Source organism: Corvus kubaryi, unplaced genomic scaffold, assembly GCF_017639235.1.
Source record: "Corvus kubaryi isolate FWS band 111438036 unplaced genomic scaffold, C.kubaryi_AGA036_p1.0 137, whole genome shotgun sequence".
Lineage (NCBI taxonomy): Eukaryota > Metazoa > Chordata > Aves > Passeriformes > Corvidae > Corvus > Corvus kubaryi.
The window spans coordinates 4,334,581-4,355,900 of NW_024580671.1; the positions used below are offsets into that span (position 1 = coordinate 4,334,581).

The 21,320-nt window shown below is 38.1% G+C and overlaps 1 protein-coding gene across 3 annotated transcripts in view; it reads right to left on the minus strand.

Moving 5' to 3' along the window:
• The window catches only part of ACSS3 (acyl-CoA synthetase short chain family member 3), a 69,564-nt gene extending 67,688 nt beyond the window's left edge, over window positions 1-1,876 (minus strand). The window contains exon 1 of one of the 3 annotated variants that reach the window (XM_042017663.1): window positions 1,412-1,876. In XM_042017663.1, coding sequence (XP_041873597.1) covers window positions 1,412-1,722 — 311 coding nt within the window. In that variant the 5' untranslated portion in view covers window positions 1,723-1,876. The remainder of the gene's footprint in view (window positions 1-1,411) is intronic. The other 2 variants (XM_042017664.1, XM_042017665.1) reach the window with 2 other exon arrangements.
• Window positions 1,877-21,320: the final 19,444 nt, after the last annotated feature.

Consider the following 21,320-nt stretch of genomic DNA (forward strand, 5'->3'; position numbering starts at 1 on the left):
GATATGCAATATTCCTAATATCCAATATTTCTAATATCTAAACCTCCTCTGGCGCAACTTGAGGCCATTCCCTCTTAAGGTCCTATCACTTGTTACTTGGGAGAAGAGGCCAACCCCCACATGGCTACAACCTCCTTTTAGGTAGTTACAGAGAGCAATAACGTCTCCCCCGAGCGTCCTTTTCTCCACGCTAAATAACAACCCCAGCTCCCTCAGTTGTTCCTCATAGGACTTGTTCTCTAGTCTCTTGTCTAGACCCTAATTATCTGGGTAATCCTACCTAGACTTTCTGAAAAGTGCCATGACCTCGAGATCAAAGCCTCAAGGACCCTATCTAACCATTTTAAAACTTCTGACTGTTACACAGGCCACCACAGCTGGGTGTTGCTTATAATTTAGCTTAAGACATATAAATTTTCACTACTAGACATGTCAAGCAATGATATCAGACACCAGTAAGAAACCAAGCTCCACTCCACTGGTTCTGTATCTCTTAATTTGTACAGATTTGAAAATGATTAATATTTTAAATTATATATTTAGAATTATTAGCAGTTTAATCAAAAACAAACCAAAAAAATACAAAAAGGGCAAAGAACATTGATGTACCAAAGAAAGATGACCCCTATCCTACAGTGTCTTTTATACTCTGCATCAGCTTTTCTAGAGAAAATATCAAAAAGCATGATGTAAACTTGCTGAAAAAGAGGCAAAATGGTAAATACAGAATTTTAACAGTAAACTACCTTTGAGGAAGTATTGAAAATACTATCCAGCAATTTATAATAAGGATATCATATTCTGTCTTAGGGTAGTTCACCATTCACTGATGAAGATACATATTACAATGCCAATGCCTTTGCCAAACATTTCCTTAACCACAACATCTAAACGATGGCCTACTTAGACAGTATCTGAGATTAACCAATCCCGAAAGCCACCGTTTTTATACACCTGTGTTTTCATACACCTGCCTCCTCTGGCACCTGAAGCCGGGTTTCGATGTTCACGGCAACTTGTTGCCAATTCAGACCCAAAAGGGGTTGGACAGGGGAGCATCAGGAGCATTCATCTACATCATCGAGCCGCACATGGACTCACACACGCACATGTCACGCTTGCCAGAGCGCACGCTAACACGCCCTCGCCCAGGCTGCTTAACTTAATGATTATGCTTAACCAAGTGTAATCATTTAACTCCTTCGATCTCCGCAGTCGTCTCCTCCATCAGCGATGGTAGACCGACAATCCCAGAAAGATGCTGGGATAGTTCTGTGGTGAGCACATGACCCCAAGCCCAGCACACCCGCAGCCCCCTGTGCAGGCAGCCCTCCCTCCCCGCCACAGCCGAGCTGTGCCGCCCCGGCCGTGCCCGGCCTCCGAACCGCACCGGGGGCACTCGGGCACTCACCATGAGGCGCTCCCCAGGCTGCCCCTCTCCAGGGTCCGGACCCAGGGCTTGTACCACTGGATCTGCTCGGCGACTTCTCCCCAGACCTTCTCGGGCTCCGCCAGGCAGGACCGAAAAACTTCCTCGTACTTGCCCAGCGCCCGGGAAGAAGCGGCGCGGCCGGCGAGCGGCGGGCGGGGGGCAGAGGCGGCCCGGGCCGGGAGCGGGACCTCCGCGCAGGGCCGGCTCGGCCGCCGCCAGGCACCACCGCCCCGACCTGCGGCCGCCCCACTAAGTTTTGGCAGCGCCGCTAGCCTGCCCAGGAAACCCATTTTCTGCGGCTTTCAAGGGAGAGCGGCCGCACGGGCTTCGCTAAGGCTCCAAAACACCCTCGGCCAACACAGGACGGCACCGGCTCCCTAGGGCCGGCGGGACACGGCGGGACTGCCCTGGCCCGGGCCGGGCCGAACTGCCCCGCCCACGCCCCGGCCCTGCCCCCGGGTGCCACCGCCCCTCGGAGCTCCCGGGAAGCGACTGGAGCAGGGCGGTGAGGGTCGCGCCGAGCGGGCCGGGTGGCGGCCGGGGCCGGGGTTTCCGGACCCGTCAGCGATTGGAGCGACCGAAGACGGGGGAGAGACTGACCTGTGACCTACAGGTCTGCGTGACACGTAACCAGAGTACTCCTCAAGTATTTATTTTGAAAGACATTCTTGCTTTGAGAAACTTCCCAGTGATAAAATGAGGCATACTGTTTGTGCCAGAGGATAGAGTTCATTCTGCTTTCCAGAAGATCTCTATCATCTGTAGTGGATCTTCTGTTTTGCTCATTATGGTGTATACTTAGAAATCCTGCCTGAGTTTCAGTGGTAATGTTTCAGAGTATTATAATGCACAAGTTAGCTAAGACGTACACCCGCTTCAAATGTTATTTTATCACTTATGAAATTATTTTAGTGCTTTAATAAGTATATCCATTACAGGTTTTTCAGGATATTCTTCCTGAAATCACATTATAAAAATGCCATATGGCAAAGAGGCACTCTATAATGTGTTTTATATTAGCAATCAATTTAGGCACCTGATTCCTGATTGTTGTGTTGAATTAGTGCAATAAGAACATAGCAATTTATCACATTACAGGTAAAGGAGTAAGGGAATGAGAAGAAATAGACTGTTTACCCACTACAGTAGGTCTCATACATGAAATCAGTGTATTATTCTGGCTCAAAATACATGTGGGGTAGAGTTCAAGTTCATCACAAGTTTTAGGTCGTCTTCAGAATCCCTAGTCATCTTTCAGCATAAAGACTGGTTCCTGCTTTTGTTTCTGAGGCCTATATAATTAGCTCACAGAGTTCCCCCTGGCTTGCAGAGGCTACTGCATTGCCCAGTGCTCTGTGAACTACCTGTCCTGTGCTGCGCTGCAGTTCACCTCACTCTCATCCCCATCTGTGACACAATAACACAGCCCTAAGTAGCATAAAAAGTACTTGTTCTCAAATGTAATACTTTTATTCTTTTGTCCACGCTTTCATCACTTTGACAGGACTTCTGCTGTCAACAGAGTTTGGTAGCCAAAATTTTAAAATAAATAAAGAAAAATAGAGAGAAGCTTGCAGATACTGTAAACACTGTTGACACTATGACAGCCCTGAAATCAGATATCACTGCTGGATGCTCGGCAGTGCATGCATTATACAAATATGCCTGAAGAACACAACTTCCCAGTCAGGTCATACATAGTTGATCTTAGCATTTAAAAAATATCCCCAGAATTATATTTTTTATTTCCTGTCTTTATAATGGATAGGCAATTTTTGACTTAAAAGAACAATTCTGATTGAAAATTATTATGGAATAACTATTAATTTTTTTTGTGTTCCTGGTCAGAAATCATCACACACAGCCTTAGACTGGTGTTCACAATCCCACTGTGTGGCTGAGTCCAGTGCAGTGACTGTCTACCAGAGGTGTGCAACTGGTGGACTTAACAAGAGGTATCAGTGCCTCAGCCCAGTTTGTGAATCCCACTTCCCCAAATCAGACTGTTTGAGGTACATTATGTCCACTTCCAAGGAGCAACCCTTCGTAATAATTGCCTTACAAGCTACCTTGTTTGGATCACCTACACTGGGATCGATGTCCATCTAGTTAGGAAAAGACCTATAGCAATTGCATGCAGCCAGCCTCTGGGTGATGTTAGCAATCTGTTTCAGAGCTGGAACAACATCTCCCTTTTCCCTAAAGGGGAGAAAACCGTGGAGGCTAGGCGAGCTAAAATATTTAAGCATATGTAACAGGCTAGTTATAGGCACTAACACTGAAGTGTCCTGAGCTTCAAACACCTCATGTTTTGTGTCTGGTGATGCCTAATATTTCTTGTGGTGTTGAAGACCAATGCTAACCATTTTTCCACTCTGTCCATAGTGTGTTTAATGTGAAGGTATAAGTATTAAGCAAAGGAATTCTTACTGCAACAGTTAATGCTCTGGTATTCATTTTGAATATATGTCCTACTAGAAATGCTATGCTAGAGGTGTAGGGGGGTACAAGTGAACTTAATTGGAACAAGAAGTGCATTGAATTCTTATTTTAGCTAACATCCTACTGATGGAATGTCTCCTGAAGGAACGTGTCTAATGAGTATCTGTGGAACATACTTCATTAATTAAACTCATCACACCTCATACAGATAGCTAAGAAGGTAAAGAAGGGATTGCCAATTCTCCCAGCAGCACGCTATTAATTTAAGCTTCACTTACAAATACCATTATAGCAGATTTCTGAACTGATGAGTTTTCCCTCTAAGGACTTTATTTCTTTTTGGCGAAACGTGATGTTCCTGAAATTCACACTCAACAAAGAATTCTGAAGCAATGTCAAGTGATGTGTGTAGCAATTACCCTTGTAGCTGTAGACGTTCTTGAAAGATATATGTATGTTTCTAGGCATATATCTAGCAAAGAACAAACTACGAAACATGGCTTGGTACTTCTGCAATTGCAAAAAAATCTTATCTGAAGCCTTTATTTGTTCAAAGAAGCTTTTTTCCCCGCAACTGCATCCTTTAGTGTAAGCTGTGTGTGTTTGAAGACACGTATCTTGAAAACAGATTAGCAGAAAGGTATGACAAATATCATCTTCTGTATATGAAATGCTCTGACTGTCCTAGTGCACAAGACTCTGGTAATTCAAATTTCAGTTAGAGACCTCTTATAAGCACAAAGTAAAACTGTAGTTAGAGAGTTAGTATGTATGTTAAATTACTTTGCTATGGTTCTGTACCTCAACTTCTATGGTACAGAAGTTCTATGTACAACTTTTAGGCTGTATCTGTCTCAAAACACTGCCAGTCTTGTAAGAATAAGTTTCAGAGTTCTCTGTATCACTTATATCCTAAAAATAAAGGCAGTCACAGTTTTCTAAAATATGCAGTAGTGTTCAAAGTTAAGTTCAAACCAAAATAAACTTTTCTGTTTTCATGAAAGGTGATGGAAACAATATCAGTAACCACCACTTTCTAAGTCTCATAAGTAGATATAATTATTATTCCAGTTTAATATCCAGTCTTTGAATATTAAACATATCACAGCTTTTTTGAAATCTATTAAAACTCTTATACAAAATTCTAAAAAATTATTGCTTGAAAAAAAATATGTCTGTGGTCAATCACCCCTCTGCTGTCTGAAGTGCTGGGAATTCATGACCTTCTGTTTATTTCTGTCTCTGGAAATGAGTGTTTGGTGTGCAGGAAGATAAATGATGAGGACTTACAAAAACGCTAAAATATCTGTCTCTGCAGGCAGAAGCTCTTTTTACGAACTTCTGGAAAGTGCTGAATCAAAGTCTGACTCGATCCATGTGAAAATGAGTTAGAGATCCTCTGGGGTGAAAATATGATTCTAGTTTCAATTATTACTGATATTATCACTTGGTTACTCCCTGAGGAGGTCTTACACTTCAGGACAGCCTGCATTTCATTCATTTTTTTTCCAGATCTAAGTTCTATTTCTGAAAGTATCTTGGACTTTGGAAATGTGAGAAACAAAACCAGATAGATAATTTAAAGATTTCTTAATTTAAAAACAAACCAAAACCAAACAGTCTAACAAGCAAAAAATGAAACCAAACTAACCAGCTAAAAAAAACAACCCCACATTATGTCACATAACAAATCAAGGCCATGAAAGCAAAATACTTCATGCAAAAGCAAAATTTATGATAAGTTCTTCAGTATTTAGGCATGCTAGAGGAAAGAGTCCATGGTAAATTCCACGTAGAATTTTAGCTTTTGCTTTGCATTTCTGCTGTTGGGGATTTAAATTACAAACTTGATGTAATTTTTATGAAGGCTGTCATTGAACTTCGATTTTTAGGTAATCCATGTCCCTGAGCTGCCCAGCTTCCTGAAAGTGCCAATTATTGATTATTTGTCTCAACAAGAGTAAAATCTGCTGTTTTATCCAAACCTATTCCCATTTCTTTCATATGCCTCTACCACTGTTTTCCAGATGACTAACCAGAACCATCACAGGCCAAAAGACTGTTATTACAAAACTTTCAAAATTCAATATATATTCTTTGAAGGGGACAAAAGGACTTCAGGCACTGACATTTTTATTGATATTTATTTTGAACTTGATAACAAAAGTAACCATGGATTTCACAACTTTTTTTTTTTTTTACCCAGAAGGTTGTCTTTTTCACAGAACTATGAAAAATTTCATTAACCCTCAATCTGTTAATGCCAGTATTGTCATAAAAATAAATTTTAAATTACTTGTTATATAAATATTTCTTATCAGCAACACTTTCTAAAATAGAGAATACAGCCCAAGAAGTATGAAGACGTTAGCCAGTACTGGAGGAAATCTATGCTTAAAAATTACAATGACTGTAAATCCTATTTTCAACCTTCAATGACTAAGATAAAACAGGAAAGCTGATTTTTCCCAGAATATCCAGGCTTGACTAGATCAAAGGTACAGTGATTCTGTTTTCTGTCTTGGAGGGATGAGGAGGGTGAGGGCAGATGTATCTCGCATGCAGGTAAAGAAGATAATTTAAAAAACCAACCAAACAAAAAACAACAAGAAAACACATCTGCTTAAGATTTTCAAAACAATATCTAGAATCTAGTACTGAGCTGCTTTCACACTCAAAGTTCTGCTTTTCACATGAGGGGTCTGGGTGCACAAAGAGTGCAGAACCTGCATTATTGGCTGGGCTAAAGATTCATCAGACACTCCCAGGAGCACAGAGTTAGTTGGCACAGCTTTAGTATTTATCTCGGTTTTTGTCACATCCCTTTGCAAGAAGCTGTCAGTTGTATTGTCAGGGCAGCAGACTTGGCTAGGAGCCTGGCCCATAGCCAATTATCATACCAGCATGTACTGAAAGGCCTCTTTTTGTATGAACAACTTCAACTTAATCTGCTCCAATTCTGCTTATGTCCTGAAGTTCCATTCTTGCAATCCCATACTCAACAGTTGCTAGATTTTGTTCTTGTGACATATTTCATGATCCTTACTCCACTACATGACTATTCACTATATGACAAGAAGAGTTAATGTTCAAACACTGTGGTGATGTGCTGATTTAGTTCATCTGCAGAATTGTCTTGCAAACAAACAAGAAATTGACACCTAAATTGACTAAGTGCAATTTTAATAACATATTTCATTGCAACTGTCTTTTATTACTGTGTGCTATATTTTTAAGCATGCAGGATCATCCAGAGCCATACAAAAAATAATTCTGTGAATTTTTTGAATGATCCCACTTTTGAGTGGCTCTGACTGGTAAAGAATGGATGAAATTTCACAGCAGCATAGGGAAGAAATCGTAGCTGTCACTCAGTTTGCCCCAAATAACATCAGTAATAATCTCTGAAAATAGCTTTTTCTATAGCTCATCTTGCAAATTAGCATGTCACAGGATTCCTGAAGAATCTAAATAAGAAAAATAGGCATGAATTCAGGCCCAAGAATCATTGTATAAAGCAGAAAAACTCTTAGTGGTAAGCCAGGAGCAAAACTGTGTGCCCAAATACATTCAGTTAAACATTCAAGTCCACATTCTCTCATGGACTCATTCTTTTAGGGTGCTGAACTAGGCTGCCAGAAGTTTATATTTGCACCCTGAGAAATCCAGTTCCAGAATTAAATTGCTATGGTGATTTTAGATTGCAAGGTAAAATTTTAGACTCACTAAATTTGGGCCAAAAATCATTGGTTAGAGCAGAAGCTACATGCCTACCCCCAAGATACTATTTTTTTATTAACTTAGAGTCTCAATAGTTATTTTTACCAGTGTAAAATGAGTACAGCAGATTCATGGAGACTAACCCAACTTTTCATGCATCAAGGAGAAATTCAAGGTCAAAGGCAGTGAGGAACCTTCTGACATCAGAAAACCTCTGGAAGCTCTATGGAACTGGAAAAAGACAGGAAAACCAATTTCTCTGTTAAAGCAGTGTCATTGAAGTGGATTTCAATGAGGCAGACATACCAAATTGAAACCTGGTCATTTGCCTTATCATTGCTGTCCTATTTTTCTTCTCCAAGCATCCTGAAGTTTACTTAAAATAGCTATGTTGTTCTGATTAAGGGTCAAAGGAAGGAATTTCAACATGCACACTGCATGTTCAAATATTTGCTCACTTCTGTTAAGGGAAAGCAGTGAATGACTTCTGTGTATGTGTTTTAGGTAGTGTACAATATTTGATCTTCAGGATTTATTTTGCATTAATAGCTTTAGGGGGCTTATACTCAATATTTCTGCTCACTGGAGTTGTTGGCTTACTTGTAAACCTATAGGGCATTCATCTGGTTCTTCCTCAGTTATCCAGTGTGTTTATTTGGAATGATCTACCAAGTGATATTTTATTGTGTAATTTAATAGCAGAGGCTAAATTTCCCATTTATTTTGAAGGTATAGCTCTCTAGTGAGAGAGCCATGTAGTTGTTACCACAGCCTCTCCGAAGACTGAATTCATGAATATATGTGCAATGTTTAGATATTCATTACAGAGGACAACTTAATCATCCAATATGAGCCTGGGAATTTGTTATAATTTTAGAACCAAGTCTTATGGGCTACACCCAAACAGATTGTTTTATTGGGTGTCAAACCCCAAAGAGCCCATTTAAATTGTTTTGTCTATGTATAATGGTCTCTAGAAACTAGACTACAAAGTCTGATTTCTTGGCCTCTGGGAATATTATGCTAGCAAAATCAATGTCCAGGCTTTACATCTCATGATGAATATAAGAAAATTCTCAAGTAAAAGCTGAGTCTTTGCTTTTCAAATAGACTTGAGTTTCATCTCATAAAAATTTTACATGGCCTCATTAACAGCTGAAAATGATTTTTCTATGCAGTTAATGCTTTGATATTTAAAAAAAAGTCTCTTGTAAAAAGCCACCCTGAAGGATGCCTCTCCCTCTGTGGAACACTATGTTATTTCATATGAAACAAATGAAAAAGCATTCTTCCTTGTAACAATTGGAAAAGCCAGATGGAATCTTCTGTAAAATTCAATTCCCAAAAAGCTGACCTATTTTTTGACAGATAACATATTTAATGAAAGAAATTAATTCACAGGATTCTGTTTTTCCTGTAACAATATTTGCTCAGTCTTTACACCATTTATGGCTTGCTCTCTGTCTTCTTTCCATTTAGTTAGGTAATAGATAAATGTAGAAAACAAAAGCTAAGAACCTTTCATTCTGGCACTAACAGATGGCAACAGTGGATAAAACACCATGAATAAAATAGAAAAATTTGGTATTTCTGCTTGCTAACTGCACCATAGCCAAATATCACAAGATTCAGTATTAATAATTATACAAATCTAGACCCTGTGAGGTACACAATCTCTGACCAACATTAACCACTTTGTAAATTGTAAGAAAGTACTTGCTTTAAATAGTATGAAACTATTGCAGATATTGTCCAAGTCTAATTTGATCAACCATTAGTTTCTATTTCTGGTAATCAAGAATTCTGAACACTAGGAAAAATGATGAACTACCAATTCAAGTCTCCTTCCAAAGCTAACAGCATGGCTTAAATAGGTTAACATTTTTAGGAAAACTATCGTATGGTTTTCTGTTCCATCACTACCTATTTTTTGTGGGGTATTACCAATCTTAAAAACCTTCACATCCAAGAATCCCCATGTATAGGAAAACATTCCAATCATATACATGTCTTGTACACTGGAATCTAATTTTGGTTTCTTTCTGTACTTCTATATCAAAAGAATCAGGCAGTGTAACTTAAAAAAAAAATAAAAAGAAAAGCAGACTCTAGTATAACTTCAATTTATCAAAGTATCCTAACTCAAATTTTCATTCTTTGTCACAAACTTTAGAAAGAAGCTATCCTTTGGAAGCCTGAAGCAGCTCCAGCCCACACTTCCTCTCTCCTAGTTGCCGTTGCTAACCTGTGCAGTACAAAGGGGAGTCAGGACAGGAGGAAGGAGAAGTCTCATTTTGTTGTCCAGAGGTAGGAAAAGGACTTGGAGGTAGGAGCTGGGTTTGCACTCCAGGCTTACCTCTCGGGGTTATTTCCCAGAACTGGAAAATAATTGAGTTTGGAAGGAACCTCTGTAGAGAAACTCCAGGACCACCTGGAGTCCAGATTGCTTTTGAGTATCTCCAATAATGAGCTAGTGCTCAGTCACCTTCACATTAAAGAAAAGTTTCCTCATGTTTGGAACCACCCATGTTTCAGTTTGTGCCCATTGCCACTGGGCACCACTGAAAAGAACATGGCTCCATCCTTCCCTGAGGTGGAGGTGGGATTGACCAGCCTGTAGTTTCCTGGGTACTTTTCCTTACACTTTTTGAAGATACAAGTGACATTTGCTTTCTGGCAGTCCTTGGGCATTTCTCCCAATTGCCATGACTGATCAAAGATTATCAAGAGTGGCCTCATGATGACATTAGCAATCTCCCTGAGCACTTGTGGGTGCATCCTATCAGGTCCCATGGATTGATGTATGTCCAGTTTGCTTAAGGATTCTCTGACCTGATCCTCCTCCACTATGGGTACATCTTCCTTGCACCAGACTTTTTCCATGGTGTCTGAAATCTGGGATTGCTGATGGACAGTCTTGCTAGTACAGGCTGAGACAAATAGGACATTTAGGGCCTTTGCCTTTCTATGCTCTGTGTAACTAGGTCCCCTGTCTCAGTGAGCAATGGGTCCATACTACTCCTACTCTACATTCCCTACTCTTCCTTTTCTTACTTGAAGCCCTTGTTTTTGACATCCCTAGCCAGATTCAATTACATTTGGGCTTTAGCTTTCCAAACTTCATCCGTTGGATGCTTGGACAATGTTTCTGTATCCCTCCCATGTTACCTCTCCTTCCTTCTACCTTCTCTATGGTTCCTGGGTTTTTTTTGAGTTTGGCCGTGTTTGTCCACACAGGAGTCCTGGTATTTTTGTGTGCCTTGATATTCTTTGGGATAGAGCTCTTTAGGGCTTGAAAGATGAGGTTTTTGATTTTGCTTAATGGAGTGTATATAAAATCCACAGAAGGGAAAAGGGAAAAAGCCATTCCTTACCTACTGACTTACCTACAAAAAACACATTCATGTGTGCGAGGCACAGTCCTAGAGGTACTTGGCTCACTTTGCAAATTACACCACCTGCAGTGTTCCTCCAGCCTTTAAACAGAGGAAGTTCGGAGTGCAGGTTTAAAGTGCCTCATCTGCCTAAAAATTGATTCAGACAATTTTAAATATTTTAAAATATTTTTTAAACCCATATATCCCTAAGATTAGGTGCCTTATAGCACTTCAGTCAGTTAAGCTTGGGGACTTTTAAATGTATGTTTAGATATTCTGTTGAACTGGAACTCTAAAAAACCTTATAAAAAGGTGGACAACACCTTTTAGAATTTGTCCTCATTTGTACATTGTACAGCATTTTTATGCCTGTTTTGTATGAGTCTCATGATTAAATAAGCCACAAAGCAATAACAAATAAATTCTCTTTTTTGTTTTTGAACTTGCGATCGAGAGATGATTCATGGTAGTTCATTAATCAGGCTGCGTTATTTATTTCACTCATTTCTAAGACTCATGTTGTAATGAAACCTTCACAAGAAAAACACATACTGCTTATGTTATAACTGTATGTGCTTAAGAGGGTGTTTGTGCTTTGCTGTTGCTTTTTAATCATCTTTAAATTTACTACTTCTTGTAGTGGACACTTATGTATTTATAATAGTATTCTGTTTACTCCTTAGATTATTCATGCCTGAGTGCCCTTACTGTAGAAAAAGATTTAATGAGCTTCAGGAGGATGGCACTGTAAAAACAGGAAAAATATAAAACAAGTTGCTGCATACTAATGTAAGCCTCTAGCTAAAACACATTATCCAAACCTGTGATGACAGTCCTCCTATGGCGTACCTCATTTTTCAATTGGATACATTTATTCCTAATTGTAGAGTATCTCCTTGCCTAATGTCTTTCTAAACGAACCACACTGTAGCTAAGCATTTCAACAAAGCACACTCTAACCTGAATCTTTTATATGTAACAACTCCATGTATTAGCAGGCTCTTCTATTTCACATTCTGGCTTTCAGAAAATTCAGCTGTTTTGTCATGGTGACAATGGACAACTGCCACAATGAAATTCAATCTTCCCATATTCTTGTTTGAATTGGATGCATAATCCTATAATTTGCTTCAATTGCTTTTATTCGGGAAAACACAGATTTCACTTAGTTGTGTCTTTTTGGTAAAATACATTATTGTTCCTACCAGTTCTAACTTTATAATTAATCTTCACAATATTTTATCTAATTGTGTTCTCAGAGAACTCAATAACTTTTTTTTTGCTAAAAAAATGTGAAATCAGAATGTCCAGTTTGCCACAAAACTGAAATCTATTTATTTACACACGTGTTTTTTATTTCCTATTTAATTCCTTCTCTCACTCACCTGCAAGGATTTTGAAATTTCTTGATGTTTTTTCTATTTTCTATTTGTGATCTGTAGGATTCCTCAAGTCTTCCCTGCTCTTGGTAGTGCCACACAGTATCCTGCAACTGGCTTCTAAAGTATATTAAATATGTTATCACAGCAAATCCTTTGATCCTGCATTACTGAAGGCTCAAAAAAAGTTTTTTTTCACTTCCTGCTCTATTAATCAGGCCTCTCATCCTGCTGTCTTTGAAATGTAAAGTTTTTCTCCACTGACTGCTAAACAAAAATCTTCACAATGCATGCTGTAGCTTCACCTGTTCTTAAATTCCTTTAACTTTCTCCTGTTTCCTTTTGACTCAAAAATTTTGCAAACAAAGAAAAATGAACAGAATGAAATCACCTATACAGTATTCTCATCCACCATCTGTTGATGTTATTGCCTGCCTCTTCTTATTTCCAAAGGCTCTTTTTAATTGTCTTATCCTGTGGTAAAACACATTGAGATTGAGGCTACCCTATCCCTTGCCCTGGATAACCAAATACTTCTTCCTCCCTTGCACAGATAGGCTGGCATTGTGCATCTCAAAAAACAATGCCATTAAATGCCTGGAAGTAAAAGTGGGAGTTTTAGCTATTACTTGAGTTTGATACAAAATACAGTGTGCTACTTTTCACTTTTAAAGGTTTGTGTATACATCTAGAGGCTGCAGAGAAAGGCCTTTACTCCACATCATCATTATACTGATCCAACAAAAATAGCTTACATAAATTAATATAAAGGTAATTAAGTTTAAGTAATGACATAAATGTTGTATAATTCTTCATCTTCCATTTTAAGTAGATCTGGAACAGCTCATGTTGGTCCATGGGTAAAGATATCCCAGAGATGCCAAAGCCAAAGTTTAGCCACAGAAAAGCACAAAATTGAGGGTTCTATCCTCTACACCATGTGCTGGAGACCTTGTCAGAGTTTTGTGTGATTTACAGCCTGAATCCTAAGCATTTTTACAGTGATCCATTCATGGTCCTCTGAAAAAGGTCAGTACCTCTGTGAAGATATGCTTTCAGAACAGAATGCCCGTTTTCTAGGAGGAAAGCTGACAGTATGGGGTGCTACTTCCATGTAATGCTACTGCAGGATTGCTTTATATGGCCACACAAAATTAGTCCAGGGCCAGAGAACCCACAAGCTGAAGTAGTCTCATGTTATTGCTCTCAAGCCATCAACAGAGGAATGTCATGCATCTACCTCACTTTTAAGTTTCTGATACTTCCCCTCCATAGGTGAAAAAGAGTTTAATCCCCAGGGTCCCTTAGCATCCTTGAAAGTGGTTATGAGAAGAACTGTGTGAGATGAGCTACTGAAAAGGGTTTTTTATTACCAGGCTCATATCTAATAACTTTATCATGGATGCCTACACTGTGCTAAGCCTTTAGAAAACTGTAGAAGAGACACGACAATATCAGTAGCATAACGAACAGGCAATTGATAGGACTCAGGAGACCAATGTTTACTGTTGACCTTCTAGCAAGAAATTTAAACTCTGTGCTTTAGCCTCTTCCTCTGTAAAATGCAGTCTTGACAGTTATCTCCCCTGGAAGTGTTTTCAGATCAGTTGGTAAAATCTGAGTTATTAACAATTGCTTCTGTGCAGCAGCATGGGGATCAATGTGCCCTGTGTGTGCAGGTTTCAACATCCTGAGTTTCTTTGCCGCTTCCATTAGTCACCATGGGCCATTGACATCAAGACTGGTTGAATAAATTTGTGCTAAAAGTAAAGACACCTCTGGCTGCTTTGCTTTCTATCTTTGTGCTTTCTGATATATGATTTTCCTCCTTCCACACTACTCACAACAATGCAGCCAGACTTGGAAGTAACTGTAATGACAAATGACTTCTCAGTTGTCATTTTAACTGGTTTTGACTTCTACATACATTTAATGCATTCAACAAAAAAATCTGAGTAAGAAGATTTAATCACAGGCTAGATGGCAAATCCACTGCTTTCCTCAGAACCAGCTGTATTAACAGGAAGGAAAAAACAGAATATGGTGTCACAAGAACACAGCCTTTTCCTTCACTTCAAAGCTTCGCTCTAAAATTCTTTTCTATTTCTCATCTGGGAATCAGGGAGTTTTAACAGATGAGGAATGGTTATTTATAAGTCACAGAATAAATTATAAACATAACCTACAATTGTAAGTGTTTTAATTATAGGGGAAACCAGCCATGTGTGCAGGGCTATGCAGATAGATATTCCAAACAGAAATGCATTATTGCAATAGTTTCTAGGACATCCTGTCTTGGGCAACAGAGAGTATATTTAAATTATTAAATTATGGGGCACAATGGGAATAGATAAATAGAATAAAAAAGCTGGTGCTGAGACCCTTACTGGCTAAAATACACTTTCTTTTGTTAAGGAAAAAAAATCATTTGGGGTTCCTTTCAATCTGATCCCAAACATTACTTTGGTAGAAGCTTAAATGCACTGAGTGCATCTTGGAGCATTTCTTCTGCTTTACCATCATCTGAAGGGAATTCCAACTGTCTGCCCAAGGTCTGGTCTGTCATGTGAAATTCCAGAAATCATCACAGAACACACCATCCTCAATTTCTTTGTTAAAATGTTACAGAAGTTTTGAACTTCAGACAGTGGTTCTGCATAAAATGATAAAATAAAGTCTGTATCGTCTGGTTTGGTGGTCCCAGCCTACCTTCTCTCTCTAACAGCACAGAAGTCCTACCCAAGGCCATGAACTGCAGCTAAATGCGTCCCTGGCCAACTGGTGCTCAGTCACTGCTCAAATGCACAACATAAGAGGGCACATTGTACTGAGTTGTTTTCTGATTGCTTAAGAAATGCCTTTCTGGTTGACAAACAAAATAAAACCCAGCTGTTAATTTTAAAGTGTGGATTTTCTCCTGGTTTTTTTTTTTTAACGAGTCACAACACTAGTAAATAAAAGTCATATTTCAGTGCAGTTCTTTAAAAGACTTTTTGTAACAAAAGGCAGTTCCTTCCTGTAAATTTAATTTATTACCTACATTCCTCTTGCTTACTAATGCTAACCTGTTTTTATATCAACCAGTGGTCTTTTCAGTATCAGGGCATCTGATAGCTGCCCTAGTGTTGATAATGATGTAACAACCCAGTATGTTGATACCTTCTAGTTCTGATGGAAGAACGAAAGAAAGTGTCAAAGAAGTGAGAAACAGATTTTTTTCTGGCAAATCAGGCAGCTAAAGCTAAAGAAGTCAATAATTAAAAGAACAGATAATTGAATATGTTGAGTTGGACTGGTACAGAAGAGAAACTCAGTGAATCCTGTGCAGAAAAGGCAGAGACAGCATATCTGACCCTCCTTCCTATGTGCAAAGAACACAGAAGAAAACTAGTCATTCTTCAGCATGTATCACAAAAATCTGTCCAGCCACAATGAAAATTACCACAACCAGAAATATCTTTTCACTGAAACACATTTTGAAATAGAAAGAAAACTTAAAAAGCTCTTTTGTAGAAACAACTTTTTTGTTGCAATCTATGATTTTAGTATCTAAACTGGTGCAGTTTGATTTCTATTTGTGAGGAAAATGCTTAACTGCAAAATTGAATGTTATATTAAGATAGTTTTATAGGCAGTCATGGCAATTATTTCACTAACATTAAATCATCTGCTGCTGGTTTTTTTTTTCCACATGATATTTTTGTAGGCTATCTTTGAAACATTTATTATTCCTAAAAAAAGCCCTGATGAAGTGATCTGGACAGGAGAATATATTTGTAATCAAGCTTGCTTTTGGCTAGTATCTGCAAGATTTTATTTAATCCAAGTATAAGAAGTACAAAGCCCATCTACAAAAAGTAATATCTTTTTCTACTTTGGACATGATACGTAAAATATAAGGTGAATCCTAGTAATAGACAGAATTCTGTGGAGCCCATAGCTGCAGAAATCTTTTTCCATAACATGAGGAGCCAGAGGTCATAATTGTTCGTCTCTTGGACCTAAGTTAGAAGCTGAGTACTTTTTAAAGCACTAACTCACTTCCCCAACAATACTAAGGGTACACTGTGCTAACCATGAGAGCTCCACTTTCTACCTCTCATTACTAATGGTCAAAACTGTTAATGCATTCCCACTGGATCACTTTTATGGCCAAAGCACTATCAGGATACAGGATACTGCTTCACAGAGTTCTGCCAATGTGGAAGTGAAGTGTTACTGTGTGTTTCTCACCAAATTAGATCTCCTGTAGTTTTTTCCTTTGAGCATCCTGCAAAATTTCAGAGCAATACACTGCATTGTCTCAGTTAAAATTACTGATTCCCATGATAATTTTGATATGAGCACTTCTAATGAATGTGTGACCTTTTCTGAACTACAAACCAAAGAAATTGTGGTCAATTAATCTTTAAATGCATATTTCATGTATTGGACAGCTGAGAAGAGCTGAGTTGCATATGTGTGAGTACCACAGAGTTCATCACTCTACCAAGGGCTGGGACAGAACGGAGCAGTGGGGTCTTAGGGCAACCAATATCAGCTGTTGGATGTTCACCTGGGAGTTCAAAGTATTCAGCAGTTTCCCAGTTACCACAGCACCACTGCCAGTTATAGGAGCTGCACTTGATCTACTTGTAGATGTATGTAGGACACACAGGTGGGTCACCTGTGATTTTGGTCTTGCTCATTGGTGTCAAGGAGAGTCTTGCCTACAAAAGAAGTATAGGATCATCCTACACCAGTAATGATCCATGGAGTTTATTTTCAAATCTGTGAAATAAATATATTAGATTTGGCTCAGCCCAAGAATAGGATGCATGCTCATTAGACAGAGGGGACTAGAAACACCCTAACATCCTTGCTGTCAGAAGCCCTTCAAATCCTTGCTATTCAGGGTAATCAGGATACAGGGAGGGATCTGGAGTAGCTTCTTTTAAAAGTAAATGTTGTGCGGCTGTAGATCATTAAAAAAAAAAAAAAGTCATATACAAGGTTCTATGAAAATTAGTTTACAACATTTTAACTATATAAACAATGCATTATTCCTTTCCAATTTTAAATAGAAAACTTTCACTTACTTTATACTAGCATTATATATGCCAAATCAGTACAAGTATAATCCGCATTCTCCTTATTAAAAAATGAAGTTATTACTAAGTCTAGGCATTATTTAAGATTTTCATTTAAAAATACCAAAAACCCTAACTTTGAAATACAAAGCGTCAACAAACTACACATCCTTAATTATATTTTAATTTATTTGAATTTGAAAGGAATAAAAACTTTGATACAGCTTTTCTCATTCGGTATCCTTGAAGTGTTTGTAACAATGGAGTGGCTTGCTGCTTTGATATTGCTGCCACTTATAACAGAATTATCAAAACTCAAGCCTTAAAAATGTAGTTATTTTCCTCTAAAGTTAACAGTATAACCACTTTAAAAAAAATATTGCCATTTAAATGTAATGCAGTGGATATTTTTAATATAATGCACCATTAAAGAAGAAACCAAATCAAAATTTAAAAAATAGCCTTTGCTTATTTCTAAAATATACTCCATTATCCAGAAAGACTTAGAAGAAAAGTAATTTGAAATTATTTGAGAATCAAATAATTAAAAAAAGGAAAAGCAATGCAAACCGACTTCATAATACCATACTTCATTTCTATTCAGTCGTATAAATTCTTCTCTTTTTTTTTTTCTATTTCTTGTATATTATGTTTTGCTGGCGACTTATTTGTCCCAATTATAAACTCCTATGCTGCACTTTCTCCATGTTCTTTCTTGCAGAAATGAGTGTGTGAAAAGTTTTATTTAAGGTCATCAGAAAAAAAATAGCAAGATGCCCTATTTGAGTTTCTCATTTTCTAGTTATTTATGCTGTTTGCCTTATTTTATGAGAACAGCATAACAGAAATATTTTTCAGGTTCAAACAATATCTTCTAAAAATTTCTCTGGAATAGAGCTCCAGTGGTTCATCCCTTCTGAGTCACTCATGGCTTCTAAACACAGCAAAAATTGACCCTCTTGATTTTTGTTAGTCTCATTTTCAAGTTTCCTAACAATTCCATTGCACTGAAATATAGGTGGTGGTGGTGGGTTTTGGCAGGGGAAGAAGGGAGTTGGAGTTTATTCTGTTTTGGTTTGGTTGCATTTTTTTCACAAAACATTGGATAGCCTTTCTATGAAAAGATAACTATTTCCTTGTATCAAGCAGCACCAAATATTTATCATCAATGTCTTTTTTCCCCTTCTCTGAATCAATATCCTACAGTAATTCACAGTCTTTTCTACAGTACTTGGTCAATTATTTTCCATTCCCCACTTGAAAGTAGAATTTCATATTAAAGAAGTTATACCTTACAAATGTGAATGTTCTGCATTTGTAAGAATGCAGAGAAGAAGGGGTGGGGAAGGCAGACAGAGTGAAGGGTTTTTTGGTGGGTCTCAGTAAAAAAGACCCAACAAAAATGTCATACTAACATAGCTGGTTTAATAAGATAGAATACAAAGATTGATATAGAAACAAAGTAAATCTTGCATCCCATCAGGTTCTGGGAAGCACACTTTCAAACAGACCACAGATGGATTTTCCCCCACTATGCAGATCCCATCTGTGAATATGTTCCTTCTCCCTTCCATGCTGTAGTGCCTTAAATTTTGTGTAACAAGTAAAGCCATGCATCTTCTCCTGACAGGCTGGACTGTTATCTCTGTCATAACGTCACCCGCATGCAGAACAGACCCATATGGGCCACTCCAAGAGATTTCCTTACAGCAGCTGGTCATGCTTAAACACAGGACCCGACACAGCAAACACGGCCTGGCTAAGATCTAACTCCTCAAATACAAGGTCTTCTGCAAGACTCCAAATATAATGAAGGACCCTGAGTTTTGTACTGATGATTTCAGACCGTTCCCCTAGTTTTATCAAAATAATACTCCATGAGAGCACCCAAGCCAACTATTCAAAAGTTGCCATGGCCTTCTATTCATAATGCTCTCATTCATTCACCTAGGTGAATAAGCATCATCTCCAAGGAAAGAGAGACATCACCTTTACATACAGTGCTTTTATGTCAACAGACACATATATAGGATGGTCTTCCCTGTCTGTCAAGAAAAATCAGAAAACCCACTTTCTTATTTATCACTTTTTGTTTTTAGTGTGATGGGGTAAAGGATACAGAAATGTGTTCATTTTTTCTTTTTGCTTTGTAGTGACTAAGAAAGAAATCAAAATAAGTATTCAGCTGGACTACAAAAGAATTCACTTGCTTTCTTAACATCTTGAGCTTCATTAACTTTCTGTCCCTTCAGGAGTCTAAGAAAGGCTACAGATACCCGTAAAAGCAATCAGTCCCAGTAACAGAATTGCCAATGTTATTCTTGTTTTTCAGGCTCAGAATAGTTCTCTGTTTAGCACTCAGAGACTGTCAGGTACCACAATAAATAAATGCATAAGAAATGACATCTCTGTAATTTGACAAAATACAAGGCAAAAAAAAACCAGAAGAAATCTGGATTTATACAGCAAATTCTGTAGTTCTGCTGAGAGAATAAACAGTACAGAAAGAGGCTTAAAGTTTCTTCTTATTGGGTGTAAATGTGTGTATTAGCCATTAAACTTCTGCTGCTGAAAAAGATGTCAAAAAACACAAACATGAAATGGAAAAGTAGCATGTGCATTTCCATAATCCATTCCAATGTGAAATAAGGAACAGAACAGCTTGTTGTTTGTTTGTTTGTCTAGTTGCTTGAGTCTAGTGGTAAGGGTCCTGCAGCATATATTTAGTACTAGTAGAATCAAGAAACAAGGCCAGCATGTATTTTATGTACACGTATAAAAACATAGAGAAAATAATAATTAAAAAACCTTAGGAATGAAATGGCATTGAATTAAAACATACACCTTTACCTGCAATATCAACAGCATCAAAAGATATTAGAAATTAATGTAGAGTGCCATATAAACTACTAAAAAAAGATGTGGATTGTATAATTCAAAGAGAAAGAAAAGAAGGAAAATTGTTAGAACTGTAGAAGAGAATGGGTAGTGTAAGTCGGTTACTTAGATGTTTCCACATACCCTCTCAAAGCATAAAGATATATATCAGGTGCGAAAATGAAAGAAAACATGTATCCTGTTAAGGATCCATTTCATTCTCTCCCCTTCAAAAGAACAATTTTTTTCCAGGACAGAAAAATTCCAGTATTTCACATGCTTTTGCATAGCCAGTTTTTTGATACTTCATTTTAGTTCTGCCCATCCTCACACCTACACATCACCACTAACTCCATGACTAATGAAAAATTTAGCAGTTAAAGGACTGCCTACTGCATGTAATCTGAAAGCTATTTGTGTTACATGCAATGGTAACAACACAAGGAAACCTTTCACCCAACTCTGTAGAGCAGCATGATCAAAATATAGTTAGCCTGGGAACCAAGTATTTCATTGTTCACCTTGCTTCACATACCTCTGAACTGTAACACTCCTTATGTGGGTATGTCCAGTTTTGTTAAAGTACCCCAAAAGAAAGCTTATATCTGTATTTTAAACAGTCTTATACAGTTATCATAGTCACACTGTGATAGGACATTCGTCTCCCCCAGTAGCATCTGTTGAAGACTAGAAACACTTTTATATTTTGGGACAGTATTTTACTATACGTGGTCTTGACTCAAAAATAATTGAGCTGCTTCAACCCAGACTGACAAGATTCTTCTTTGCTTAGAAACCAGAAACAGAAAATTACAACTCAAGGGCTAATGAGTCACAAAATCATTACGTGAGATCAGGTTTTAAAGCAAAAAATATTTTGCAGCCTCAGTATCACTGTTACCCATGCAGGAATACAAGTTAGTAAAAACAAAGTTATAAGGCAGAAAAGCAGGAAAATCAAGATAGGCTGTTTTGAACCTATGCATCTGTAATAGCATCAACAAGTACTGCTTGTAGATCTTCT